General features: G+C 38.7%; 1 protein-coding gene across 6 annotated transcripts in view; it reads right to left on the reverse strand.

The window, feature by feature from the left end:
- Nucleotides 1-15,490: 15,490 nt before the first annotated feature.
- The window catches only part of LOC306886132 (tetratricopeptide repeat protein 8-like), a gene marked incomplete at both ends in the record, with an annotated part of 46,334 nt that continues 33,953 nt past the window's right edge, over nt 15,491-27,871 (reverse strand). For 4 of the 6 annotated variants that reach the window (XM_079443026.1, XM_079443022.1, XM_079443024.1 and 1 more), the window contains 4 exons: nt 15,491-15,607; nt 15,821-15,904; nt 17,898-18,020; nt 18,586-18,760. In XM_079443026.1, coding sequence (XP_079299152.1) covers nt 15,491-15,607; nt 15,821-15,904; nt 17,898-18,020; nt 18,586-18,760 — 499 coding nt within the window. The remainder of the gene's footprint in view (nt 15,608-15,820; nt 15,905-17,897; nt 18,021-18,585; nt 18,761-27,871) is intronic. The other 2 variants (XM_079443027.1, XM_079443025.1) reach the window with 1 other exon arrangement.

Genomic DNA, 27,871 nt, shown 5'->3' on the forward strand with positions numbered 1-27,871 from the left:
TCGTCTTCGTCGACGAAATTAACACTGGTGGGAACAATGTTCCCTCTAATTTTTTTTCTTGCTGAGCAAAACTTTTTTCTATTGGGCGGACATTTCAGGCACCTGAGTAAAAGCATTCTTTATACCAGACCTGTACAGCATGCACACAAAAAAGTGTGTAACTTTGAACTTTAATGTGCTATTTATATTTGATTTGACCCATGATGTAACTAAATGTACATTTTAGGTTAAAGAGAAAACATTTTTACTGTACAATACACAGCAGATCAAAAGTTTGGATCAATAAAGTTTTTTAAAGAAGTTTCTTATGCTCATCAATGCTGTATCTATTTGATAAAAATTATTTCACAAAATATTATTGTGAAATATAATTGCAATTTAAAATAAATGTTTTCTATTTTAATATACTTTGAAAATACTGCTTTGTTTCACAGGAATTAATTACATTTTAGTCACATGATCCTTTAGAAATCATTCTAATATGCAGATTTTTAATCAATGTTGGAAACACTTGTACTGCTTATATATATTTAGTATTTTAAGTATTTTTTCGGACCTGTAATATTTTTTAAAAAGTTAAGTGTTTAAGTCAAAATAGAGATTTTGTGTTACAATATAAACTTAAAAATTTGGGTCAGAATTTCTCTTTTTTAAAAATACTTAAAAAAAAAAGTTTATTAAAGTTAAATAAACTTTATTCAGCAAGGATGTGTTAAATGGACAAAATTGACAGTAAAGACTTCTATTGCTAGAAAATATTTATATTTTCAATAAATGCTGTTCTTTTAAACTTAATCAAAGAAAAAAAGTAACAAGTTAGAAAAAAATATTGATCAGCACAACAGTTTCAACACTGATAATAAATCTGTATATTATAATGATTTCTGAAGGATCATGGGACACTGAAGACTGGAGTAATGATGCTGAAAATACAGCTTTGTTCACAGGAATAAATGCTATTTTAAAGTATATTAAAATAGGAAACCAATATTAGAAGTTACAATAATATTTCACTATATCACTGTTTTTTTCTGTATTTTTGAAATGAATACAGCCTTGAGCAAGAGACTCAGTCAAAAACCTGATAAATAATTGACCTTGTTTTTGAGTCTATAATATAGGCCTAACATAATATATTATCAAAACAAACTATTTAAACTGATAGAATAGAATACAAACTGAAGGAAAACGTAAGCTGAGATCTGTGTTAAATATAAAAACATGAACATATGAATTCTTCTATATCTGTCTAAACATGGTTATGAAGTACATGTGTGTGACTGAACATGTCTCAGAGTTTTGTTATTTCCAGCACTTAATCAAGCCACTCTTCTTTAATACATGAGGATGTTTTATTTCAGATGTCATTGTGTTTGTGTTGTCTCTCGTGTTGAGCGCACCGCAACTATTGAAGTATTCAGTTCCTACAGAGACTCATTTGGTGCATATCGTTCTCTTTCTATGAAACCGGCTCTAACTCTGTCGTGACATCAGCTCTAGAGCGGTTTGCCCGAGTATTGCTATTATTTCCCTTTTACTGGCGGCATTCAATCAAATGGCTTCCCAACTCATTTTTGCGTGCGTGAGGCACATTATTTCTTCTGCGCGGCCGCGGTGCAAGAAGAGCGTGGTCGCGCGTGTGCTCAGCTTAGAGGGAACATTGTGTGGGAGCCCTGTATTTAAGGTAGCCCGTCGGGCAGGGCAGTGATACATTTTTTGGAAAACAATAGCCCCGGAACGTCGGGCTAGCGATTTTGCGAGCCCTGCACCTGTGACTATGACGTAATATTACAATATAATTGTAGTACTGATAAATCTTTTCTATTGTGATGTACAGCAGAATTTTAGTTAGTTATTAATTGGATTTTGAGGAGTGGGTGTTGCATTTTATGCAGAATAAACAACCGGAGATTTCCCACATCACTATAAAATTAATTTATAAGGTTAAATATACGACCAATGAAATAAAAGAAATAAACAGCACATGTATGGAAATGTTCAATTATTCACAATAGTAACATGCATTTAGAAAACAGATTTTAAGTTGGTCCAAAAGATGGTCCTCTTTCAACTTTTATTGGTCTTTTTAAAAATTCACTTTACAAAAAAAGAACGCCATTTAAGTATGAGGCAGGTAAAAACAAAATGGCAGTAGATTTCTGTAAAAGAACACTCAAATTCCAAAGAAAACAAACACAGGGCAAAATAAAGCCAGTACCCTCTCCTTCTCAACATCCAAAAAAGAGCCCTTAAATTCTGGAAACACTTAAAGAGAAGGGGACCCCAGCACATACCGTTTCAAAGCCCTAAACGACCAAGAGCTGAACCTTACAAAGAGTCCCCTCCTTCAGCTAAACCTGTGAAGTGTGTGTGTATTTAGTATCAAAGGGTTTATATGGCTTTCCTAAAACTACAGGTCCCCACTACGTACATTACACTAGAAACAGTGTGCAAGACTTCAAGACCAAATATAATAAATTAATAGACAGACCGACAGGACAGACAGACAGACAGACAGACAGGACAGACAGACAGAATAAATACACATACCTGAACTGTAAATTGTGAAGTGCCTGCAGTAGTTGCAGAATCCCCAGAGCAGTTCTCTACGGCCGTCATGTTGTCATCATCCTTGCATGGAGGCTATAATAAAGTTTAAAAAAACAAAAAAAAACAAATGGTTACAAGTCACCACTTATTAGACAAGGTCCCCACTATGCTAAACCTGTGAAGTGTGTGTATTTAGTATCAAAGGGTTTATATGGCTTTCCTAAAACTACAGGTCCCCACTACGTACATTACACTAGAAACAGTGTGCAAGACTTCAAGACCAAATATAATAAATTAATAGACAGACCGACAGACTGATAGACAGAAAGACAGACCGACACGGACAGACAGACATACATATATATATATATATATATACATACATATATACGTATATATATATATATATATATATATATATATATATATATATATGCGCTCAAATTATTTACATGCATGTAGTCGACATGTCTCAGAATGGCTCTGTTCACAGTAAATGCTACTCCACACACAGTTATCATTTATATGTGTGGAGCACATTTCAAACTCCATTTCTGAATGCTGTGAGTGAGTTGCTTATATTTATCTGGGAACAGATTAATCTGGGATGATCAGATTTATAAGTTAAATAATTTATCAACGTACACTAACAGGGCAACGCATAATCTTTCCAAATATTTGGTTCATAGACAATTCATCACAATTACAAAAAAAAAAAAAAAAAGTTAAAACCCTTGCACTGAGTTTACATGTTTTGATATATTTAAGTTATGATTATATTGTTTTATATTATATTATGTATTTTAACATTTTTGTTCAATAAAATCATATAACTCGCTTTTGATACTTTATTTGAACCAATTATTATAGCCTCATTGCTATTATATGTAATTTAAGCCATTTTAAAGGCTTTTGCTCCTTTAGATACATTTTTATTACCACAAAAAAAAAAAGAAAAAGGATATTTGGACACTGGTTAATATTGCGGATTTCTTTGGTTTTAAACATTCTTGGAAACATTTGGGATAATGTAAGCAAGTCAACAAAATATAACATTGTTCTAGTGGTTTTGGAATATTTTAATCTAAAAGTGCACATATTGTGTCTTTAATTAAAAACTTCCCATTCCCTCTACTGTACAAATTATAAAAGTAGTCAAATTTTGCCAAACCTTTCTCCAAGGCCAGTCACTTCCTCCATAGTCATATGAGAGTTCCTCTCCAGGAATGATATTTCTTGCAGCGAATAGGCACAAATGGGGTTTTCCCTCAACGACAATCCTTTTCATTGTACAATTTGGATTAATGTGATCATCATTTATAAGGCGGCCAAGGGTGCCATCCTCTTGAGTTGCATCAATGCTTCAGGAAACAAAAATGAAAATTTAGCCTAACAAACCATAACACCACAAATTTGGACTTGAAAATTGCTCTATTTTTTTTTTAATTGTAATTTTAAAATGTATTGATTTAAAAAAAAAAAAAAAAAAAAAAAAAAAAAAAAAGTACCACCACTTCTTGTTCTACCAGATGAAGTCGAACATAAAAAAAGTGTCTTGATTGGCTTCTCTTCGGAGTCCGGCTTCAATTAAGGTGATCATTTGTCCCCTATATTCGACTACAAAATCTCCTTTAATAAAAGGAACTAAGGCAAACACTCCACGACCTGAAGAGGGTAGATAGATGCGGGGGGGGGGGGGGGGGGGGGGGGTTACAAATGTTAATTCAATCCCTTGTAGACATGTAACTTATACATTTATATTTAGCCAACTATAAATAACTTTTATGCTTTGTAAGTTTAACCAGTGTATTCTACACCCTTTGACAATATATTTTCATGTTAACTCTTTCATGACTACTGACTTTTTAAATAAATTTATTGATACTATCACAAAGTGCAATTTAATACTGCTAAAAAAATAAGCATAATATAATATGATAACTAATCTGATATCTAGTAAATACAATATCCCTCCTATTCCAATGGACCCAGATCCCTTACTTACGAAAATAATCATGGTTAACTTACTACAGTATTTTTTACACTTATTTTTTTTTAAATCACTTAATATCATATTAAAATATCTGTGATAATTGTGAATTTAACACAAATACCAGTTAAAATAGGAGCCCTGCTGGCGATACCTAGGCCTTTACTATACAATCCTGCTAGGCCCTATGTGCTAACAACTAACAAATCATTCCATGCCTTCTTTATTCGTGGCCACGATTTCTTATTTTATTGCCTGGTGTAAATAATTTCACAATTCATTCATGGGAACGACTTCCCAATTCGTGGCCATGATATGTAACGTATAAGGTTATAGCGCGGTAACGTTAGTGATTAATCACGGATAATTAGCAATTTCAGCAATCCAGTCACAACAACATCTATACATTTCCTACAAACCTACCTTTATAATCGTTTATGTGTTTGGCCTCCAGTGCGTCGGTCTTGTCATGGCAACGGACAACATGAACTTCTGCTTCTTTTAATGGTGTTATTCTTCTCCGTCTTATTTTAACGGGTCGTTTCTCGTCGGTTCCGGTGATTCAGAGAGAGGTCACGTGGTCTCACAATCTCCCGCCACGCCGCAGTTTAACTACAGTTAATTAGGACATTTTAGCATAACACGCACAACGTGTAATTTAGATTCAATAGTACATTCGCCACATTCAAAAATTATGATTCTGATAACAACATTAACGTTAATTAATCTCATTAGAAATCTCCATCACCTTAATATTCTTAAGAATAAGTCGAATTTGTGATGTATATTTATTGAATTATGTAATATAAAATGTACAAGTAGGCTAATTATCTGTAAACCGTGTCTTTTAACAGGATAGTACATTCTTAAAATAGTTTTTTATCATTTGATTTAGCGATTTGCGCACGAACAGTTGATAATGTGTATCTTCATATATGACGTCATATGTGTGTGTAAAGCTGCAGTTCCACTGCCGGGCTACAGGGGCGCTGTAGAGCAGCGCTGCCACACACACTCACACACAGAAACTCGGTTTTTGTTCATGGAGGGGATCGAGAAAAAAACTGCTCTAGGCATATCAGCAATGCCCCCTGAGCCTATAAACAGCAAAACATTGTGGGGACCGGGGATTTGATCCCCACTATGTTTTTGGTCCCCATTATGTGAGTGTGCTAACCTGTTGAGGACCCCACCATGTAATAAAAACAAACACAACACATATCTTCTGTTCAAGGTGGCCTAGCTCTGGCAAGAGTCTTATCAGCATGCAGCATGGTTCATTACACACACACACACACTATGCTTGGCTCTTTTTAGAGTGTAAAAATACACAATAGCGCAGGATTATTTAACATCTATTATGCAAATACCAGTTAAATTGCTCAGTAAGTAAGTTGCAAACAATATCATAGAACAGCAGAACACATAAATGTCACAGTTGGCCCAATCACTGTTGCTCATGTAGATGGGAGGCCACCCTGACCTAATCATGGCACTGTGACCCTATGAACAGAATAGACTTCAGTATGGAACCAAGTCAATCATCAAATAATCTAGGAGGTTAAATACTGATCAATAACTTGATTAATAAACACACAAGAAATAATGAAATAATATTATTGTGAAGGGTATGGTAGATCGGCATCCACTCCTTCAGCATGAATTCAAGATGATTCATGTACCAAAAGTATAGATTTATCCACAGTGGATAGTAAATGCCTTTTTTTTGTGAACAAAGAAAACATCATGATCATGCGTAATAAATCATAAATCATGGTGATGTACCCATCTTAGTTAATGTCTTAATGTGTTGTTCATCCATGAAGTCATGATAGAAATACTTTGAATTCTTGTTAGTTCCTGATAATTCATGAGATATTAATGCATGAAGTAACGCATAATTCATGTATGAATTTATGCATGAATTCATGGTAATTTGTGTACCCTTAACTAAAGTGTTACCAATATTGTCAAATGCAGTTTGACATTCAGATGACCAAACAAACGGTTCTACAGGACTGAGTAAAGTAGTTAATGGTGTAGCTACAGAGGAAAAATTTAGACAAAAACATAGATAATAACCGGCCATACCTAAAAATCTACGCAATTCGCGTCGGGTTTTAGGCACTGGAAATTCGTGTATAGCCAAAACTTTAGCCATCACTGGGCGTAACTGACCACCCCCTACTTGTTTACCTAGGTAGGTCACCGTAGCCTTACCGATTTCACATTTAGCTAAATTCAATGTTAAAAAAGCTTCCTGTAAACACTTAAAAACAGTCTCTAGAAGTGATACATGCTCAGACCAGCTCTGTGAGTAAATCACTAGATCCTCAATATAAGCATTACAATTTGGAACATCAGCAAGAACCAGATTAACTAACCTCTGAAAAGTGGCTGCTGCATTTCGCAAGCCGAACACCATAACTTTGTATTGCAGGAAACAGTCTGGTGTTACAAAAGCTGAAATTTCTGATGCTCTAGGATTTAACGGAACTTGCCAATATCCTTTGAGCAAATCCAACTTACTCACGAATCTGGCTGAACCAACGCTATCAACACAGTTCTCCATTCTTGGCATTGGAAAACAGTCAGGTACTGTTACAGCATTAACACGTCTATAATCTGTACAAAAGCGTGCAGTACCATCTGGCTTCTGTACTAAAAGACATGGCGAACTCCATGAACTAACACTAGGGCTGGCTAAACCCTTCTCCAACATATACTGAACCTCTTTCTTCATCACAGCTCTTTTAATTGAGTTAACTCTATAAGGGTGTTGTTTAATCGGCTGGGCGTCACCTACATTGATGTCATGCTGTAAAACGTTTGTAAGTGTGGGAACATCACCTAATATAGAAGAAAACATACTAAGAAGTTTAACAACATCTTTCCTCTGATCGATGTTAAGATGTGCTAAAAAACTGGACAAATTAGCTAACGTTTCGGAATTGGTCAATCTGGCAGACAATAATGGAGCATCAAACTCCAAGCCTTCCAAATCATCTTGCTGCTCAACAACTGGACTTTTGTTAAAGTGACCTCGCAACGTCTCTGATGTGGTAAGCTTTTAACATGTTGATATGACATACCCGTTTTTGACGTGTTCTGTCTGGTGTACTCAATACGTAATCTGTCTCACCCCTCCTGCTAGATGTGGTTCCCTGTTATGCAATGTAAAATAAATTAAATAATTTTTCATTTTTGGGTGAACTGTCCCTTTTATTTACTGTGTTCACTGTGAATTTTATTCAGATATTCTAAGTATTTGTGTCTTGTTTTCTGGTACAAGTATCTAAACATTCTCGAATTAAGATACATTTCCTTAAGGAGCAAAATGACAAGATATTAAATATTGTTTTCTGAAAAAATTATAAAACGTTTGGGCTGAAATGCACAAAAAATGCAGGAAATCCATGTGCAGGAGCTGTAGGATTTTTCTGAAGAACAGTGGACAGATTCACTGTTTAAGAAAACAAGGGACTCATAAATGCCTACCATGCACAGATGAAACATACCCTTAGAGGAAACAAGACAATGGAAGCTTCTTAACAGGATAATTTACATTTAGGCACACTTTTATCCAAAGTTATGATTTAGCTGTACAGTGTATGTCAGTTCTTCAATAAAGCCATTTTTGATCAAAATCAAGTTGTCTGAGAGTGCTCTGTATTGACAGGTTCGTTGGAAAGGGCAGATCCATCTGTAAGAGATGGGTTGTTTTTTGTGATACGCTCAACGGATGAACATTTAGAGACTGAAATGCTAGGGGCAAGTCTGCAACTGGTGCAAAACAACATCACAATCTCCTGGGAAAGCACGAGAGAGAGGTTACATTGACCTTCAAGATAAGGTTGGAAACTGTTGTCATTTGATCATCCAGGTGCAGAATTCTGGCACAACACACTTATTGCGAAACCTCAGAGATGTTGCTGAGTAATGGTTCATCTTTAGGAGCACCCAATTAGGAGGAAGAGCGAGTCTGGCCAACTTGCTTCCTCTCTCACTTGGAGGGTTGTTCTTAACTCGCACCTAATTTTGAGGTATAAAAAGGGGGTTTCTTTCAGAAACAGTGGAAGCTCAGCCGTGGGTAAAGTGCACGTTGCCCGGCATTCTCGGACAGGTGTTGGTCTTCCACTGATGACTGAAACGAGCTCCCCAGTCCACCGAAGAGTGAAGATTTCAGCACAGTTCTGAGGTTGTATATTGGTTATAATACTTTTGCTTGGGTTAGTGTATTATTCATTGACGCAATATTCTCTTTTATTCATTTATTCATGACCATCCTTGTATTATGCACTGGTTTTATGATTATCTTTCTTGAATGAGTTTATGGTTTGGTTATCATAATTTTATGCATTTACTTATATTCATTATCAGTATTATTGATATCAGCTGTGTACCAACAATAAACAGTTGTAATTGCTTGATTAGTATGGTGTACGGACCTTTTTATTGACACCTTCTCTCGCCGAATTAGCACCTCACTGGTCTCACATTAGTTTTGAAAACCAAAACGGAAACCATACTAAAACATTGGCGTCACGAACAGGATTCGTGAGACATTTTAAGTGATTTTAGTGCAAGGCAAAGAAGGTTTCAAGGGTGTTTTGAAAGTATATTGATGCAATGTTTCTGATGTGCTTCCAGAGTGGGAAGACACTTTGTATGAGTCAGTTGCAAGAGAACTCAGAAAGGGCAGAGGGTTGCCTCAGTTTTGGTCTGCTGCGCTAAGGGATGCAGAGCCGCAACAAGTGGAAGTGTGCTTGAAAAAGGCTGTGGTCTCAGAAAAGGATCCATTGAAGGGCTTACAGAGTCGCTTGTGGATCGTGTTAACTGCTTACAGAAAGCAGCATGAGCGGGCAGATCAGAAAGTCAGAGAGATTGAACAATTGATGAAAGAAATGTCAGAAGCCTTAGGGCGCGCCTCATTAGCGCAAGGTCAAACTGAAATTTTGCGCCAGCGTCTTAATCAGATGACTGGTACACCCCACAAACTTTATCCATGAGAAATGCTATTATTAAAAGTGCCCCCTCTCAGTACAAAGGACACAGGATGGCTGTCCTTTTTGGGGCAGAGGATTTATTTTAAAGTTCTTTTACTCGTTTATAAATCACTAAATGGCCTAGGACCCAAAAACATTGCAACATTACATTGCAAATAAACCTAACAGACCACTCAGATTATTATGATCGAGTCAGTTAGAAATACCCAGGGTTCACACAAAACAAGGGGAGTCCGCTTTTAGCTATAATGCGGCCCGCAGTTGGAACCAGCTTCCAGAAGAGATCAGATGTGCTAAAACATTAGCCACATTTAAATCCAGACTCAAAACTCTGTTTAGCTGTGCATTTGTTGAATGAGCACTGTGCTACGTCCGAACTGATTGCACTGTACTTTCTTTTTATATCATTTTCCTTGTTTTTATTGCTGTGATAATCATTTTCTATTCTTAACTGTTTTAAATTCATTTTAAATCAATTTGATATAATTTTAAAAGTTTAAACTGAAGGCTAAAGTAAGTGCTGTGATGGTAAAGAGAATGTGGGCAAAGACAGAAAAGTGTGTTGGTTAATCAGTTTAAAGTAGGACTTCTGAGTTCTATTTGTTTGGTTTCTGGTTAGGGACTGTCTGTAAGCGGAGGGAGCGCGGGAGGAGAAGAGCGATGGAGACATGCCCCTGCTAATAAATGTTATTTAAGAGAATCATAATAACGTTTGCGAAGTATGTGTGCGTTTTTCTTGTGTGCAGGGAACGATGAAGATGGTCGCTGACCAAATGGCTGTTTCTTGGAGATGGCTGAGGATGAGGCCTACTGGTGGCTAGAAGAGGAGAAAGGGACGGAGTTAATCCAATCCACCATCGGCTGGCCAGATCTTTGGTTCTCACACAGACACTGATTCAGCTTGGAGACTACTGATGCATCATTCCGTGCCAAGGGAAACCAGAGGGAGAGACTTCTGTTCGAGCACAACATCGCCTGGCGATATCAACCAAGGTTGGCTGATCATCGAGTGTGGAAAGTCTTGAGATACCACTGTGTTCAAGTTCAAGTTCAAGTTCAAGTTGAGCTTTATTGCTACATGTGGGGACATATAGTGGAACGAAATGTTGTGTCTCGCAGGACCACGGTGCTACATAAATACAGGCATACAACAATGAAGTAAAAAACACTATAAACCTATACACTACTAACCTACTGACAGATTTAACTATAAGTATACTATAAGTATTTACCCTATACAAACTAAAAGAATAAAGGATAAAAAATACAACTATACGAATGCTTCACATAAATATTACCCTATACAAACTAAGAAATAGAAGATAAAAAATACAAACTATACGAATGCTTCACAAATACTGTACATGTGCAAAGAGAGATATTTGAGTCAACAGCTGGTTGGGGAACAGTGCAGGATGATTTGTAGTGCATGAGCATGTAAACATACATGTATTGCTGAGTCTTTTGTGAGATTGTGCACACGCAGCAGTGTGTAAGTGTCCATAGTGCACATAGTGTAAAGTGTCCATAGTGCACATAGAGGAGAGTGTGTTACTACAGGTGGTTTGTACAGGCCCACTCACCTGTGTGTAGCACACTTGAATTGCACAAAAAATAAAAAAGTTTAAATATTATTCGATATTTAAACTTAAATATATTATTCGACAAAGTGAGTGGTGGCTACAAGACAACGCTTATCAACATCAAACAGGGGTGTTGGTAAAATCTGCAACTGTTCTTGTGCAGCAAGAATTAAGAGTCATCTTGGGTCGAGGAAGAGCACGACGAGTGTGGTTCACATATAGGGCCACAACAGTTTCAGCTGTACAGATTAGTCTTGCAGGTTTTGTTTTGTGGGAGGACAGTGCCCCTATTATATGCTGGAGAAAAGAAAATACACCGGCATCACTATGAAGCTCATCATTTTGTTATTTAAACTGACTATTCTAGGTTGGATCATCTGATCTTTTGCTCAAGTGCCCGGGGTCGAGGTACACTCGTACACAGGACTGGTATTGCGATGGAAAAGTGACCCACATTCTAGGAGACAGGACGGTATCATCTGTAAAGCTAATGCTGCATGTTCGGTAGGCATAATAAGGCCAACCAGAGGTTGTGTGAAATATAAGACTAATCTCTGTTTTCGGGGTCATTGTAATCTTCCGATATTAGATTGTCCAAAAAAATCTATCAGTAGAAATACACACCAATGTATCTGTGTATAGGGAACTATACTACACGGAAATGTGATGGTCAAAACATTACTGGGTTACAAAGTGTGATTACCAACAATCCAAGACCATTGACACTGTTTAATTCTACTAGAATCTATAACAGGTCCACATATGGGACGGTAATACCATGGGTTCGTAAACCACAACACTTAGATCGACATGTTGTATCGATACCACACACTTGTACACCTGTTGCTAATGCTGTTAAACACATAACTGTATTTTGGACCATTCTTTTCCCTCCCTTACCCAAATGTAGAAACAAACGAGCATGGTATGATACATTACTGGGAGGGACAGGTACAGGTTTAGGAGTGCTTAACACTATTGACAAACAAGTGATTGCTAACAAACTGTCGAATGTAGGGAGATATTCACATGATGCCTTACAAAAGATAGGGCAACGGATGCCATATGGTATACATTCTCAGAAATATCAAGCTTATTGGGATGTAGTTTCTGCTCGTATATTGAAACATTCTATTAATGATTTCCGTTGGAATAATGTGTCAGAATGGTTGAATTTGACAGAATGTAATCTCAATATGTTTTCAGCGAAAATGCAACTTCGAAATGTACAACAAACTGTAATGTCATCCAATTACAATGCTTGGAAGGAATTATGGAAAATTGATAAGGGAAATTGTCTTAAGTTAAGTGCCCACAGTACTGTTTGTAATGATACTGTGTGTTATGGGAAGTGGGAACAATTTAATGTAACTGAAATTCATACACTGTGTAAATATCACATATTACCTGTTATAATCAAGGGATCCTATTGGACTATGCGTATAAAAGGTGATTGGTTGAATCCTTATAGTAATCAAACTTATGATGTTTCTGATTGTGATAATACTGATCAAGGAATAATCTGGTATTCCAATCCATGTTTAACAGAGGGAGTTGGTGTCTGTCAGTGGGACCATTCTATACCAACTGATATTTATTTATTTAGTCATTTAACAGCTTTATCCAAAGCGACTTACAAATGAGGACATAAGAAGCAATCAAAACCAACAAAAGAGCAACAACGTGCAAGTGCTATTACAAGTCTTGGTTAGCCTAACGCAGTACAGATAATTATTATTATTATTCTTTTTTTTATAAAAAGACATATAGATAAAATAAAATTAGAATAGAGAGTGCTAGAGTTAGAGGGTCAAGTAAAGATGGAACAGATGAGTTTTAGTTTCTTGAAGATGGGTAAGGATTCGGCTGCTCGGATTGAGTTGGGCAGGTCATTCCACCAGATGGGAACAGTTCATGAAAAAGTCTGTGAAAGTGTTTTTGTGTGTCTTTGGGATGGCACAATAATGCGTCATTCACTTGAAGAACGCAAGCTTCTAGAGGGCATATAAGTCTGAATTAATGAATTTAGGTAAAGGGGTGCAGTTCTGTAGGCAAACATTAATGCCTTGAATTTAATGCGAGCAGCTATTGGTAGCCAGTGCAAATTGATGAACAGAGGCGTGACGTGCGTTCTTTTCGGCTCATTAAAGATTAATCTTGCAGCGGCATTTTGGATTAATTGTAGAGGTTTAATAGAATTGGCTGGAAGACCTGCCAAGACAGCATTGCAATAGTCAAGTCTGGACAGAACAAGAGCCTGAACAAGGAGTTGTGTTGCATGTTCTGAGAGAAAGGGCCTGATCTTCTTAATATTGTATAATGCAAATCTGCAGGACCGGTCAGTTTTAGCAATGTGGTCTGAGAAATTTAGCTTATCATCAATCACAACTCCAAGGTTTCTGACTGTTTTTGAAGGAGTTATGGTAGATGAGCCTAACTGGAAGGTGAGATTGTGATGAAGCGATGGGTTAGCTGAAACTACAAGCAGTTCTGTTTTAGCTAATCTTAGCTTATCTTGTTTGAAGTTGGACCACATACTTTGTGTGTTACCACCATGAATCCACATTCTAAATTGCCTTACTTTCCATTTTCTGGATGCCTCCAGAATGTATACTTTTGGACCTGGCAGAATAGGACGTATTTGTTAACCAATCAGACTAGCACATACGGTTTGGCTCAAGTTCAATGGGAAATTCTGCATTCTAATTTAGGCATTTCTTTAGAGAAACAAGCAAAATTGCTAAGAGCATCAACTAAATTAGAGGACATGGCAAAGCAACATCTTCATAATGTGACTAAGTTGGCAAATAACACTGTAATCACATCTGATCGAATTGCTTATTTAGGCAAATTAATTGAGAATACAGCTCATGATAGTTGGTGGTCCATTTTTGAAGGTTGGTCCCCACGAGCACGACATCTTCTCAACATTTTTATTCATCCCATAATAATTTTACTAGTACTTTTTACTTTACTTACTATATTCAACATATATATTTGCTGCTATGTCAGAAGGATGCACCTGAAATATGTTCGGAGTTTGGTTCTCCGTTGAGCGAGGGACCGATTGTAAGAGATGGGTTGTTTTTTGTGATACGCTCAACGGATGAACATTTAGAGACTGAAATGCTAGGGGCAAGTCTGCAACTGGTGCAAAACAACATCACAATCTCCTGGGAAAGCACGAGAGAGAGGTTACATTGACCTTCAAGATAAGGTTGGAAACTGTTGTCATTTGATCATCCAGGTGCAGAATTCTGGCACAACACACTTATTACGAAACCTCAGAGATGTTGCTGAGTAATGGTTCATCTTTTGGTAACTAAAATGAGTGCACCCAATTAGGAGCGAAGTCTGGCCAACTTGCTTCCTCTCTCACTTGGAGGGTTGTTCTTAACTCGCACCTAATTTTGAGGTATAAAAAGGGGGTTTCTTTCAGAAACAGTGGAAGCTCAGCCGTGGGTAAAGTGCACGTTGCCCGGCATTCTCGGACAGGTGTTGGTCTTCCACTGATGACTGAAACGAGCTCCCCAGTCCACCGAAGAGTGAAGATTTCAGCACAGTTCTGAGGTTGTATATTGGTTATAATACTTTTGCTTGGGTTAGTGTATTATTCATTGATGCAATATTCTCTTTTATTCATGACCATCCTTGTATTATGCACTGGTTTTATGATTATCTTTCTTGAATGAGTTTATGGTTTGGTTATCATCATTTTATGCATTTACTTATAATCATTATCAGTATTATTGATATCAGCTGTGTACCAACAATAAACAGTTGTAATTGCTTGATTAGTATGGTGTACGGACCTTTTTATTGACACCTTCTCTCGCCGAATTAGCACCTCACTGGTCTCACATTAGTTTTGAAAACCAAAACGGAAACCATACTAAAAACACCATCGATACTCAAAACCATGATCAGCAGCGCAACGATTGGCTGGTGGTGAAATACTGATGTCATAATTAAGATCAGGGAAAGAGCCTATGAGAAAAATGCCATAAAAGTTGTAACAGATAAAACATTTAACTTTTTTTTATTTCCAAGATATTTCCTGTAATTCATCAAAGGCACCCACATAAAAGCTCACTGTTCAAATTAATCCATGGTTCAGATGAACTGCACGTATGCTACAAGCTTCTGAGTAGGTGTGTTGGAGCTGTGTTACATGACATTGCCTCATCAGGGCAGTACTAAAAAAAAAAAAATGAAATTTTTATGATCATTTTGTTTTTATGCTAAAAATTGTATTCAGGCAATGTCAGGCAGAATATTTCTATATATACATATATCTAGCTAGCTACAATCCTTGCAGGTAATTGTTATCCCTAAACAGTGATGTGATAACTTAAGTCGTCTCATAGAGTGGCAAAATGCTGCCTGAGGTTCTTCAGGATCTGCTGAGTGTCCACATGCTCAGGAAAAGCATCCTCTGACTTCTGAGCGGCCATGTAGCTACTCTGAAGATCGCCCACCTTCGAGTGACACAGAAAGGTCAGTTAAAATAAAATAATAAAACACTATTTAGCTGAAAAAAGCATGAAAATATACATTTATTTTGGAACTATTGTAAATTAGGGATGAAAACATAGCTTTGATTTTTGATTTAGATAAAATAGCTTAACCAGGAGCAATATTGTGATTTTAAAAAATGAGAGAATAGCACACATCAGGGTTGCGAGTCATACCTTATCAGACAGTGTGGCAAAGTTAAAATGCGGCTCATACATGTGAGGAGACAAAGAAGCAGCAGTCTGCAGAAAAGCTTTCGCCTGTACCAAAACAAAAGTCTTTCATGAGACAAGTTGCCCATCCTAATCCTAAAGGCACATTTGCATGTCTTTCTAGTAAATGTATTACAGGGGGAGCAATCCTGCTTCTGGGGTACATTTGCTAACTTCCCTTCGTCTCAGATGTTGTGCCACTACTGGCAGAAGTCAGAACATCCTAAACTCTTGATCACTTGGAAGTTGCTATGCAGCAGATTTATTAATTACATTTTTCCCCTTATGAATTTGTCTGATACATAAATTATATATGACAATAGGTATGCTTGGGCTGTTGGAGAAAATATCAAATTTACACAAATGAATCAAATGTGACATCACAATCATGTTGCACTGTGGTATGTAGAGCTGCCTAAAGTGTGCATATGAATCCGCTCCATCGGCCAAAATCGAGAGCTTGAGGGTCTGTCCATATAAACTTTACTCGTCCACCTGACAAAATGGACTTCAAAGTGGGCCCCTTAACAGGCTCAAAAACAGGGAGTTAGCTATTTTGGTCTGAATCTGCAATTTTGTTTTAACTACTCCTACAAGGGGAATCACATCAGACTTTGGCTACATGATGCCAAAACACTGAGGAACCTAAACTTAAAGAACTGTCCCAACTTTTTTGCAGCCATCATAATTTGTTGATACAAATTACATTCAAGTTGGTCAGTGAAAACAATAGAAATCTTTTCTTTATGCTTTTGTCAATTAAATAAACGTTAAAGAGAATAAAAAAAAAAAAAAAAAAAAACAGGTTCTTGATTTCATTGCATTTTACAAAACATCCCAACTTTTTCTGATTTGGGATTGTAGTTTTAGCTGAAATATCAAATTTATATATCTTATGTATATCAATCTTAAACTCTAAACATGCTTTCACGCCGGTGAATCTAGAAATAGACGTTTTTTATTAATTTACTTTGTTTATATAATAGTGATTCATCTTTAGCTATAGATTAATTTATTTATTTATTCTGCATTTCAGAATACAGAGATGAAACTCATCAAGGGTAAGAAAGATGACAAAGACTACCAAGATCTTATCATGTTTGCTTTTGGATTTATTATAAAATGACTATTATAACAAAGTTTACTACTTCAATGTACCGAAGTATAATCAGGGTGCACATCAGTTTTTCGGTCTGGTTCTCATGAGAACACCTGCAGATTCGGTTTGGTGCTCACACTGCACAGTGTCTTCAACTAAAGATTTTTCTGGTCGACCAGCAGTCGTTCATTAATCACATGTTTATTAATAAACCATCTAAATCATAATAATGAGGCTTTAATTGCCTACATAGCCTAATAAGCACTCAAGCGGCTCGGAATCGGCAGACTGACCGGCGGCTGGTCACCAGTACACCACTTGTTACTCTGAGTTTACTCTGCCTCACTTAACGCACAGCTCTGTTCTGACATTGATTTGTCATGGTTTTGCTTCATCCGTTGCTACAGTTATCACTGTCAATCACAGCAAAGACTTGCGATACAACTGAGCGGATTCACTCCTGTAATTACACTGTGAATAGATCACACAGAGAAACAGAGCAAAGGCCACTCTCTTTATAGCACAACTGACCGAGCTCACTCACGAGAAAACTCCTGTTATAATCAATGACTAACTCCACACTGCACTATGAATCTCTTTACATGGCATCTGAGCTTTTTTTGTAATAATAGAAGCATTTGTGAGCGTGTAGAATTCAGTAATATTATGAAACTTTACCCAATTTCAAAAACTACAATCTACACGAAATCACACAAATTACCTATTTTGCATTAAAAACAGCAAATTTTGCAAAAAAAAACTACCCATCACATTTACATACAGATTTTCAAATCAATTTGATTCTGATTCACGATCTCTGGATTAAATTCAGTATTAATTCCTTTGAAAACATACGTAACAGTATATGTACATTTTCCTTAAAAAGTGTTAGTGATGACTTGTTATTGTGAGATTGTTTGACGAGGAGAAGACTAAACTGACCTGCTCGATGCGGCCTTTCCGTAGCTCCAACACGGCCAAGTTATTGTAAGCTTCACCGTGGTTATTGTTAAAAGCCAAGGCCAGTTTAAAGCATTGGTAAGCCAGAGTCAAATCAGCAATGCCCTGTGGAATAGAGAAAGAGGAGAAAAGCCAGAAATGTCCATAATTTATTAATTATTAACGTCATGACAGACAGACATTTAGATTTTTTCAAACAGCATTTTCCATCAGTTGTTTCTGCTTTGAGAACAATGGCAACCCTCAATACTTCAACAAATACTTTATTTCCCTCAACATCAATATGCAATTTCTTTCAAAACCAGTTGATGTACACAAATTTCAGAAAATCTACAATAAAAAGGGGGGGAAAAAAATCTGTCCTTACACTTTTGCCATTTTGCCACTTCTTTGCCATCAAGGGAACATGAGAAGCATACCTGGCTTTCCATGCTCCACTAAATGTTTGGTTTGCAAAAAGACATTCTTTTGAGTGGGTTATTGAGTGATATCAGTATGAATCAAACTCCTGACAGGTCTGAATCAGTCAGACTGAGTATTAAATGTCTGGGAGTTTGTCACAGCAGTGAGGGTCAGTAATTGTTATGAAAGTGGCCATGCTCTCTCTCATCTGGAGACTGTTATACAGTGGACACTGGGTTTTGTAGGAGGGCACCGAGTGTCTGCTCACCACTGCAACATGTCCCAGATTATACCAGATATCGGCCTGTTCCTCATCACTGGACACCAGGGCTAAAGCTCTCTCAAAGGACGACAGGGTCATATCATACTGCTGGGCGTAGAAACAGCACAGGCCCAGATTGTTATACAGCTGGCAGTTGAACACCCCCATCTGCAGCAAACGCCTGAACAAAAACAGGAGACAGAGGCTGAATTTACACAAGATATGATGCAGAGATCATCACTGTTCTGTCCCACGTTTACTGTCACTAAAGACTCAAACCACTGTTTTAGGGCTGCTAATAACAATTTTTCTATTGATTTGTTTCTATTGATAATATTTTTAATGGTCGATTAATCCAACGATTAACATTTGAATTATGTGCCAACACAGTAATTGGACTGAAAAAGTTCATTCTCATTAATAATGATGTAGACATACTCTCCAGCCAGTCACAACTCTTGAGTTTATGCATATGCTTCACATTACGATGGTTCAAATTTGCTTTTTAAACCAGAAGAACAGCTTTTAAAAAATAACACCTTTTTCTTTAATCATAAATGCTGTGCTATCATTGTTTTTTAGTGATGTGTAACCTCTGTTAACTTCTGAAAATGTGTTACAGGGTTTCAAAATCCTTTAAAATTCATAGTTCATAAAATTCAGGGGCTGGATTCACGAAACACTCTTTCAAATTTATTCTGTACTGCTATTTTTTTATTATTTTTTAACTTAAGAAAACAAATTCCCAAAAATTCTTCTTAAGAATATTCTTATCTTTTTTTCTTAAGATTGTTCTGAAGAAAATTAAAATTCTTGAAAATAATCTTCTTAAAAATCATCGTAAATAATTTAGGACAGCCCCATCCATACCTGTCTTAAATCCCAAACAGTAAGAATTATTTAATGATTTTATTGGGTTATTCCAAATTAATTGTTATATTTAAGCATTACAACAACACTAGCAACATATAATACATAGTAGGACTACTAATATGCATGTGCACGAGTTTTCGGAAGTGACAGCAAATCAGCGATGACTGATAATGTAAACAATGATCGGTCATGATTAGCCTATGTAGTGACGCTACTTTTTTTTTTTTTACTTCAAACTCAGTAGCGATCGAGTCAGATAGAGAACTATTGGACGCTTTTTAATTTTAGCCTATAAATACGACATCTTTGGCAAGATTCAGCACATATGAATGCGCCGATACACACAGACACGTTTGCTGTAGCAGCGCGAACACGCATACTGGAAGCGTTCACTCAGATGATAGCGCAAAAACACAGCACAAAAATTAATGAAAGTTTGAGAGTGTAACCGCTCAAAAACACGCGCCGCATTAAACACATGAAGTGGAGCGCCAGTCAAAGTCGTGACGAAAATAGTGTGTGTGCTTATTATAATTATTAGGGTAATCTGCAGGAAGCTCAGATACCAGAAGCACAGTTGCCAAAATCAGAATTTCATTGCACAATGATGTTTGATCCTGAAAGATATGAAAAAATAGAAAAAAAATGACAGGAAGAAACAAAAGGACACCAAATTGAAATAGTCTCTCATCATAATAGGTAAACATGGAGCAGCTTTAAATATACCAGATTGTGAATTTGTGAAAAAATGGTTCAATGTAACAGATTATGTGCCACGTGTGTGTTTATATGTAGGAAAAAATTGGGAAGCAAAAGATTTAGGACCAATTATGAAAAAGGCAGAACAAAGCAAATGGGAACCAACAGAACATCCGTTGATTTTTTACTCAGCTGACAAAAATCACATCAAAATTGTGTGCAACTAGTTTGATGGGAATTCTTCAGGAAGTGGTTATTAGTCAAAAGAAACTGACGCAGATGACTGTAACATCCGAATTAATAGACACTCCTGACACTGAACTATTTAAGGAAGTAGAGCGGCAGGTACCAACTGAACTATGGTCTCAACTTGACTCAGATATAGGATTAATAAAATCAGCAAACCCAGTGAGAGTACAACTTAAGCCAGATGCACGTCTGCCCAGAAAATCACAATACCCTTTGTGTCCTGATGCTGAAGCAGGTATAAAAAAAAACACTATTGAAGGGTTAGTGAAGGCAGGAGTATTCAAGATTCAAGATTTTTTTATTTGTCACATACACAATTATACCAGCAGTGAAATGTAGGTCAGGTCCGCTGCAAGGACAGTGCAATTATATAGAATACAAATATTAAGAAAAAGAAAAGTAGAAAAAAATAAAATAATAAAATAAAATAAAAGATAAAAAATATAAATATAAATGTGCAGGTCAGTATGTTGTTGACTTAGAATAAGAGGAATGTGCAAAAGAATGTGCAAAAAGTTGTACAGGGTATTTAAATAGCTGCAATATGAGGTAGGAAAAAAATCTGAATAGCTTATTGATATGGTGATATTTACATGGAGTCAAGTGATGTTATGACACAGAGTTAGAGTTTAGGAGCCTGATGGCCTGGGGGAAGAAGCTCCTCCTAAGTCTCTCAGTTTTTGCCATCAGGCTACGGAAGCGCTTACCAGATGGAAGCAAAGTGAATAGATGGTTACCAGGGTGATTAGAGTCCTTGATGATTTTAACAGCTCTATTTTTGCAGCATTTGAGGTAGATGTCCTGCAGAGAGGGGAGAGCAGACCCTGAGATGCGCTCAGCTAAGCGCACAACTGTCTGTAGTGCTTTGCAGTCCTGATTGGAGCTGTTTCCATACCACACTGAGATGCACTGAGTCAATACACTTTCTACGGTCCCTGAATAGAAAGTTTTCAGGATTGCTGGTGAGACCCTGAATTTTCTCAGATGGCACAGTCTTTGCCTGGCTTTCTTAACCTGTGTTTGGATGTGTGTAGTCCAAGTCAGGTTCTTGGAGATGTTTACACCGAGGTACTTGAAGTTGCTCACCCTTTCCACAGGGGTCCCACTGATCATAAGAGGAGTGTAGGGCCGCTGCTGTCTCTTCCTAAAGTCCATGATCAGCTCTTTAGTTTTGCTCACATTCAGAGAGAGACAGTTGTCCTGGCACCATGTGAGTCTCTCTACCTCATCCAAGTATGCGGTCACATCGTTGTTGGAGATGAGGCCCAGAACCACAGTATCATCAGCGAATTTGACAATAGATGTGGAGCTGTGAGAGGACACGCAGTCATGCGTGTAGAGAGAGTAGAGCAGGGGACTCAGGACACAGCCCTGTGGGGCTCCTACATTCAGGGTGATGGAGTTTGAGGTGAACTGGCCAACTTTCACCACTTGAGGTCTGCCGGTGAGGAAGTCTTGAATCCAGTCACAGAGTGAGGAGTTTAGGCCGAGGTCAGTGAGTTTAGAAGCCAGCTTGATGGGGACTATAGTGTTGAAAGCTGAGCTATAGTCAATGAATAGCAGCCTTACATAATTCCCATTGTTGCTGTCCAAGTGTGTGAGGGAAGAGTGGAGGACATGAGAGATGGCATCGTCAGTGGATCTGTTTGGGCGATAGGCAAACTGAAGAGGGTCCAAAGTATCAGGGATGGAGGAGCAGATGTGGCTCTTTACAAGTCTCTCAAAAACCTTCCTGACTATAGATGTGAGGGCAACTGGGCGATAGTCATTCAGGCAAGAGGGTTTATTGTTCTTTGGCACAGGGATAATGACAGATTTTTTTAAATACAGTGGGAACCACGGAGGTAGCAAAGGACTCATTAAAGATGGAAGTGAACAAACCAGCGAGCTGATCGGCGCAGGACCTCAGAACACGGCCGGTTATCCCATCAGGTCCGGCTGCTTTCCTGACATTCACTTTCTTTAGCGCCCTCCGAACCTCATCCTCCGACACGGTGATTACAGGATCATCGCTGCTCTGCCTGCTGCTTCCTGACGCGCTGGTCGGCAGAGACTCGCCGCCACCGTTGCAATCGAAGCGGCCATAGAAGATGTTTAACTCGTCGGCCAGCAACGGATCTGCTCTCACCTCCGCGGAGGATTTGTTTCCAAAGGCACAGATGGTCCTCAGTCCCTGCCACATCCGTCGAGAGTCATTGAGCTGGAAATGAGACTCAATTCTCTCTCTGTATCGGTGTTTAGCGGCTCTTACTGCGCGTCGGAGAGCATAGCACGATGCTTTGTACTCGCTCATATTCCCGGTCAGAAGAGCCTCATTGTAAGCGGCAGTGCGTGTGTTAACCGCAGCACGGATAGTTCTGTCCGTAGCTTGCTCAGTTAGCGTGTTGACAAAGCTTAATGCTACATCCATGAACTCGCTGACGTCAGAAGAACTCGCCCGGAACATGTCCCAGTCGACGTCATCAAGAGCCGCCTGCAGCATAGCCTCTGAGTGGGAGGACCAGCGCGTCACTACTCTCTGCACCGGAGGTTCCTGAACGAGCCTTTGTTTGTATTCTGGTGTTAGAAAAATGGCGGCATGGTCTGATTTGCCAAAAGCCGATAGTGAGCGGGCTTTGTAGGCATTCTTGAACTGAGTGTAGCAATGATCCAGTGTGTTTGGTCCTCTAGTTGGACAGGATACATGTTGATAAAAGTTCGGCATGACCTGCTTGAGATTGGCTTTGTTAAAGTCTCCCGCGATGATAAAGGCAGCGTCAGGATGTTTGTTGATGTAGCCGCTGAGCACATCGTGAAGTTTAGACAAAGCCAAGCCGGTGTCTGCCTGTGGTGGAATGTACACAGCAGTAACAATGATCGATGAAAACTCCCGGGACAGATAAAATGGGCGGCAAATAATGGAAATATGTTCCAGATGAGGCGAGCAGGAACGCGACAGAATGGAGATATTCCTGGGATCACACCATTTCTTGTTAATCATGAAACACACTCCTCCACCCCTGGATTTACCGGCCTCTGCTGTTCTGTCCATCCGAAAAAAACTAAGTTATCACTTGGCATTACAGCAGCGTCTGGGACCATGGACGAAAGCCACGTTTCTGACAAACAAAGGATGTTACAGTCCCTTATGTCCCGTTGGAAACTAATCCTGGCTCTAAGATCGTCCATCTTATTCTCCAAGGATTGGACATTTGCGAGCAGAATGCTCGGGAGAGGAGGACTGTGAGCCCAGCGCATTTCCCGCTGTGTTTCTTGATTCGTCGCCTCGGGGGTTTATTGTTCATCTCCGCGTTCCGAAGAATATCCAGAGGCCATGAAGGATTCCTGGATAAAGTGTCCTGGAACAGGTTAGTGTAGCGGTTTCCAATGTCCAAAAGTGTTTCTATGTTGTAGGTGATCAGTTCCGACGTGGAATGTGTAAAAAGAGAAAGTAAAAGTAAAAAAGTAAGTTAAAGCAAAATCTCAGCGGAGCGGCCTGAACGGCGTCCGAACACAGCAGCGCCATTTTGTAGGACATTAATAGAAACAACTAGTTATTGTAATTGTAGTTATTAATAGAAACAACTAGTTATTGTAACACTCCAATTATGCCTGTGATTAAGACGCCACCTGTTTTTGTCTGCTTTGTGCATGACTTACGAGTAATCAATGAAATCGTAGAAGATGTGCCAGCTGAGGTGGCAAACCCGCACACGCTACTGACGAATGTCCCTCCTGATGCAAAATACTTTACGGTAATTGATCTCTGTTTGGCCTACTTCAGTGTTCCACTAGCAGAAGAGAGTAGATATTTATTTGCATTTACATATGCTGGTAAACAGTATACTTATACCAGAATCCCACAAGGGTTTAAACATTCGGCACTTTTATTCAATCAAATTCTAAAGGCAGATTTAGAAGGTCTTATGATAGACAGTACACTATTACAATATATGGATGATTTGATTATTTGTTCTTCCTCAGTAGAACAATGTCATAGAGACTCTATTAAGGTCTTGACGAAATTAGCACAATGAGGTCATAAAGTGTCCAAAAACAAAATACAGTATTGCCAGCCTCAAGTTGAATACTTGGGAAGATTGATTGCATTTGGCACACAAGCTATAGCTCCAGCTCAATTAGAAGGCATAAATAAAACACCATTGCCTCAAACAGTAGGACAAATGATGACTTTCCTAGGAATGACTGGCTTTAGTGCCGACTGGATAGAAGACTATGCAATAAAGACAGGGCCATTGAGAGAAATCATGAAACAAGCAGGATTGCAACATTTAAATAATCCATTAAAATGGAACACAGATGCCTTAATAGCATTTGAGACTATAAAAAATGAACTACAACAAGCCCCTACATTGGGAATGGCTGACTACTCTAAAAAATTTCATTTGTATGTGGCAAATAGAGCTGATGGATATGCATCAGCTGTACTGATGCAAGAGACTTGTAGTGGGAGGAAAAAACAGCCTATAGCTTACTACAGCACAAAGTTGGATAATGTAGCACAGGGTTACCCACCATGTTACCAACAGGGCCTTGCAGCAGTATATTACGCATATGAAAAAGCATCCACAATAACCATGGGGTCCCCAGTAACCATTTATACTCATCACAAAATTGTGGAGTTAATAGAACAAGCGAAATTTGTTCTGACTCAAGCTCGAATTCTGGCCTATTCATCCCTACTCACATATCCCGATGTTACTATTAAACGATGCCATACAGTTAATCCATCTGAATTAATTCCTTTGGCTTTTGAAGGAAAACCCCGTGATTGTGTGAATGACTCATTAGCATTTACAAGATTACGACCAGATCTTGAATCAACACCCATCCCTGAAGCAGAAGTCACTTACTTCGTAGATGGTTCTAGCTTTAGAGATCATGTAGGAAATCATATAGGATATTCGGTAGTGAAGAGGGACAAAGAAGAATTTGTACCTGTGAAATCACAACATTGTGTACAACCTTGTTCTGCTCAATTAGCAGAATTAAAAGGTCTTACAGCTGCATGTCAGTTAGCGAAAGGACAAACAGCCAATATATTCACGGATTCAGCATTTGCTCATGGTGTATGTCATCTATGCCCATCCAACATGGTGAACAAATAGGTCAATTCATTTCTGCTATGATGCTACCAAAAAGACAAGCAGTAATCAAATGTCAGGCACATAAAAAGGGATATGATTATGTCATTAAGGGAAACAATGCAGCAGATTTAGAAGTAAAAAAAGCTTCAGGATGTCTGGTACCAGTATTAGCACCTGTAGTACTTATAGAACCTCAACCTCAATTGGATGATATAGTTCGAATTCAACAGCAAGCAGGCCCCTATGAACAATCAATGCGGCACCAAAGGGGAGCTAAAAGAGACTCACAAGAGATCTGGTGTGAAAATGAAGGACAAATTGTTGCACCAACTTCACTTTTGAATATTCTCATTGCAGATGCGCATGGTTTTGACCATTGCGCGGGGGGTGGGTAATAAGAAAAATTAAACAGCAAGGATATTGGTCTCCTTATTTACATGCATTGGTGGATGAATTTTTGTCCACATGTGAAGTTTGTGCCAAATACAATGTAAGGAAAGGGATAACCAATAGGCCATATAACCAATAGGCTAGAACGCAGTGCGAGGACACTTTTTTTTCTCCTCTCCTTCCTCATGTTATGCTGTATTTCTTCTTCTCTATTGCATTTCGTTGCCTTGTACCTACATGTGCAATGACAATAAATTGAATCCAATCCAATCCAATATACCAATACCAGAAGGGCCATTTAAGCATTTGGTAATGGACTACGTGGATATGATAAAGCGAGTACAAGGCAAAAGATACATGCTTGTGATAATAGACAGATTTAGCAGGTGGGTGGAGGCAGTACCATCACCAGATCAGGGAGCAGGAACAGTAATTAAATTTCTAACAAGAAAAGTAATTCCTAGATTTGGGATACCATCAGAAATAAGTTCAGATAATGGGTCGGCATTCATACAAAACAAAACAAAACAACAACTATAAAACAAGTATTGCAACAATTAAGAAGTCAAGTCAAGTCAGCTTTATTGTCAATTCTTCCACATGTACGGCACATACATACAGAGAATTGAAATTGCATTACTCTCAGACCCTTGGTGCATACAGTTAACATTAAACACGTTCAGATACAGATAAATACAGTTTAAACATATGTACATACAACTATACAAATATACAAATGAGGATATTGTAGAAAAAAATAAGAATTAGATCGATAAGTGGCATAAGGCGCATGGCAGATAAAAACAACACTGTGTAGATATATTTGTAGTGCAAAAGAGCTTATCAGTCTGAGGACATTGTAGAAAATAAAAAAAGAGAGATAGATAAAGTGCATAAGGCACATGGCAGAATAGATGGAGTGCAAACCAGTTGAATGTACAAAAACAAAACTGTGCAGATTTGTTTTGTTTTGTTATGAGTGTAGTGCAAGAAGAGCTTATCAGTCTGTTAAAGTGACAAGTTCGGATAACTTTTTGTCAGACTATCCGAAGAGGTAATTTGCAGTCAATGTTGGATAGGTAGTGATCAGCCAATGCTGCACAAGTGACAGGTGCCGGTCACAGTTTGTTGGTCGGTGGGGGGGGGGGGCTGTCACAGAGTCAGAGTTCCTAGTGTGTTGCTGTGTTAAATGGGGGTGAAAGAGGGGAGGGGGGGCAAGGACGGGAGGGAGTTCAGCTTCCTGACAGCCTGATGTATGAAGCTGTCCTTCAGTCTGCTGGTCCTCGCCTGGAGACTCCGCAGTCTCCTCCCTGATGGCAGCAGACTGAAGAAGCTGTGTGTCGGGTGGGTGGGATCGCCTGCAATGCGGAGGGCTTTGCGGGTGAGACGGGTGCTGTAGATGTCCTGGAGGGAGGGGAGAGAGACACCAACGATCTTCTCAGCTGCTCTCACTATTCGTTGAAGTGACTTGCGGCAGGATGCGTTGCAAGCGCCATACCACACAGTGATGCAGCTGGTTAGGATGCTCTCGATGGTGCCTCTGTAGAAGGTGCACATGATGGGGGTCGGGGCTCTGGCTCTTCTGAGTTTGTGGAGGAAGTAGAGACGCTGCTGTGCTTTCTTGGCCAGTGCTACAGTGTTGTTAGTCCAGGAGAGGTCCTCAGTGATGTGCACACCCAGGAACTTGGTGCTGCTCACTCTCTCCACAGTCGCACCGTTGATGGTCAGAGGGGCATGCTGAGTGTGTACTCTCCTGAAGTCAACAACAATCTCCTTCGTCTTCTTCACATTCAGAGAGAGATTGTTGTCACTGCACCACCCGGCCAGGCGGCTCACCTCGCTCCTGTAGTTTGTCTCATCTCTGTTGCTGATGAGACCCACCACAGTCGTGTCATCCGCAAACTTAATGAAAATGTTGGAGTTGTGTGATGGTGTGCAGTCGTGGGTCAGCAGAGTGAAGAGGAGGGGGCTCAGCACACATCCTTGGGGGGCCC

The sequence above is a fragment of the Barbus barbus genome (genome assembly GCF_936440315.1).
Source record: "Barbus barbus genome assembly, chromosome: 20".
Classification (NCBI taxonomy): Eukaryota; Metazoa; Chordata; class Actinopteri; order Cypriniformes; family Cyprinidae; genus Barbus; species Barbus barbus.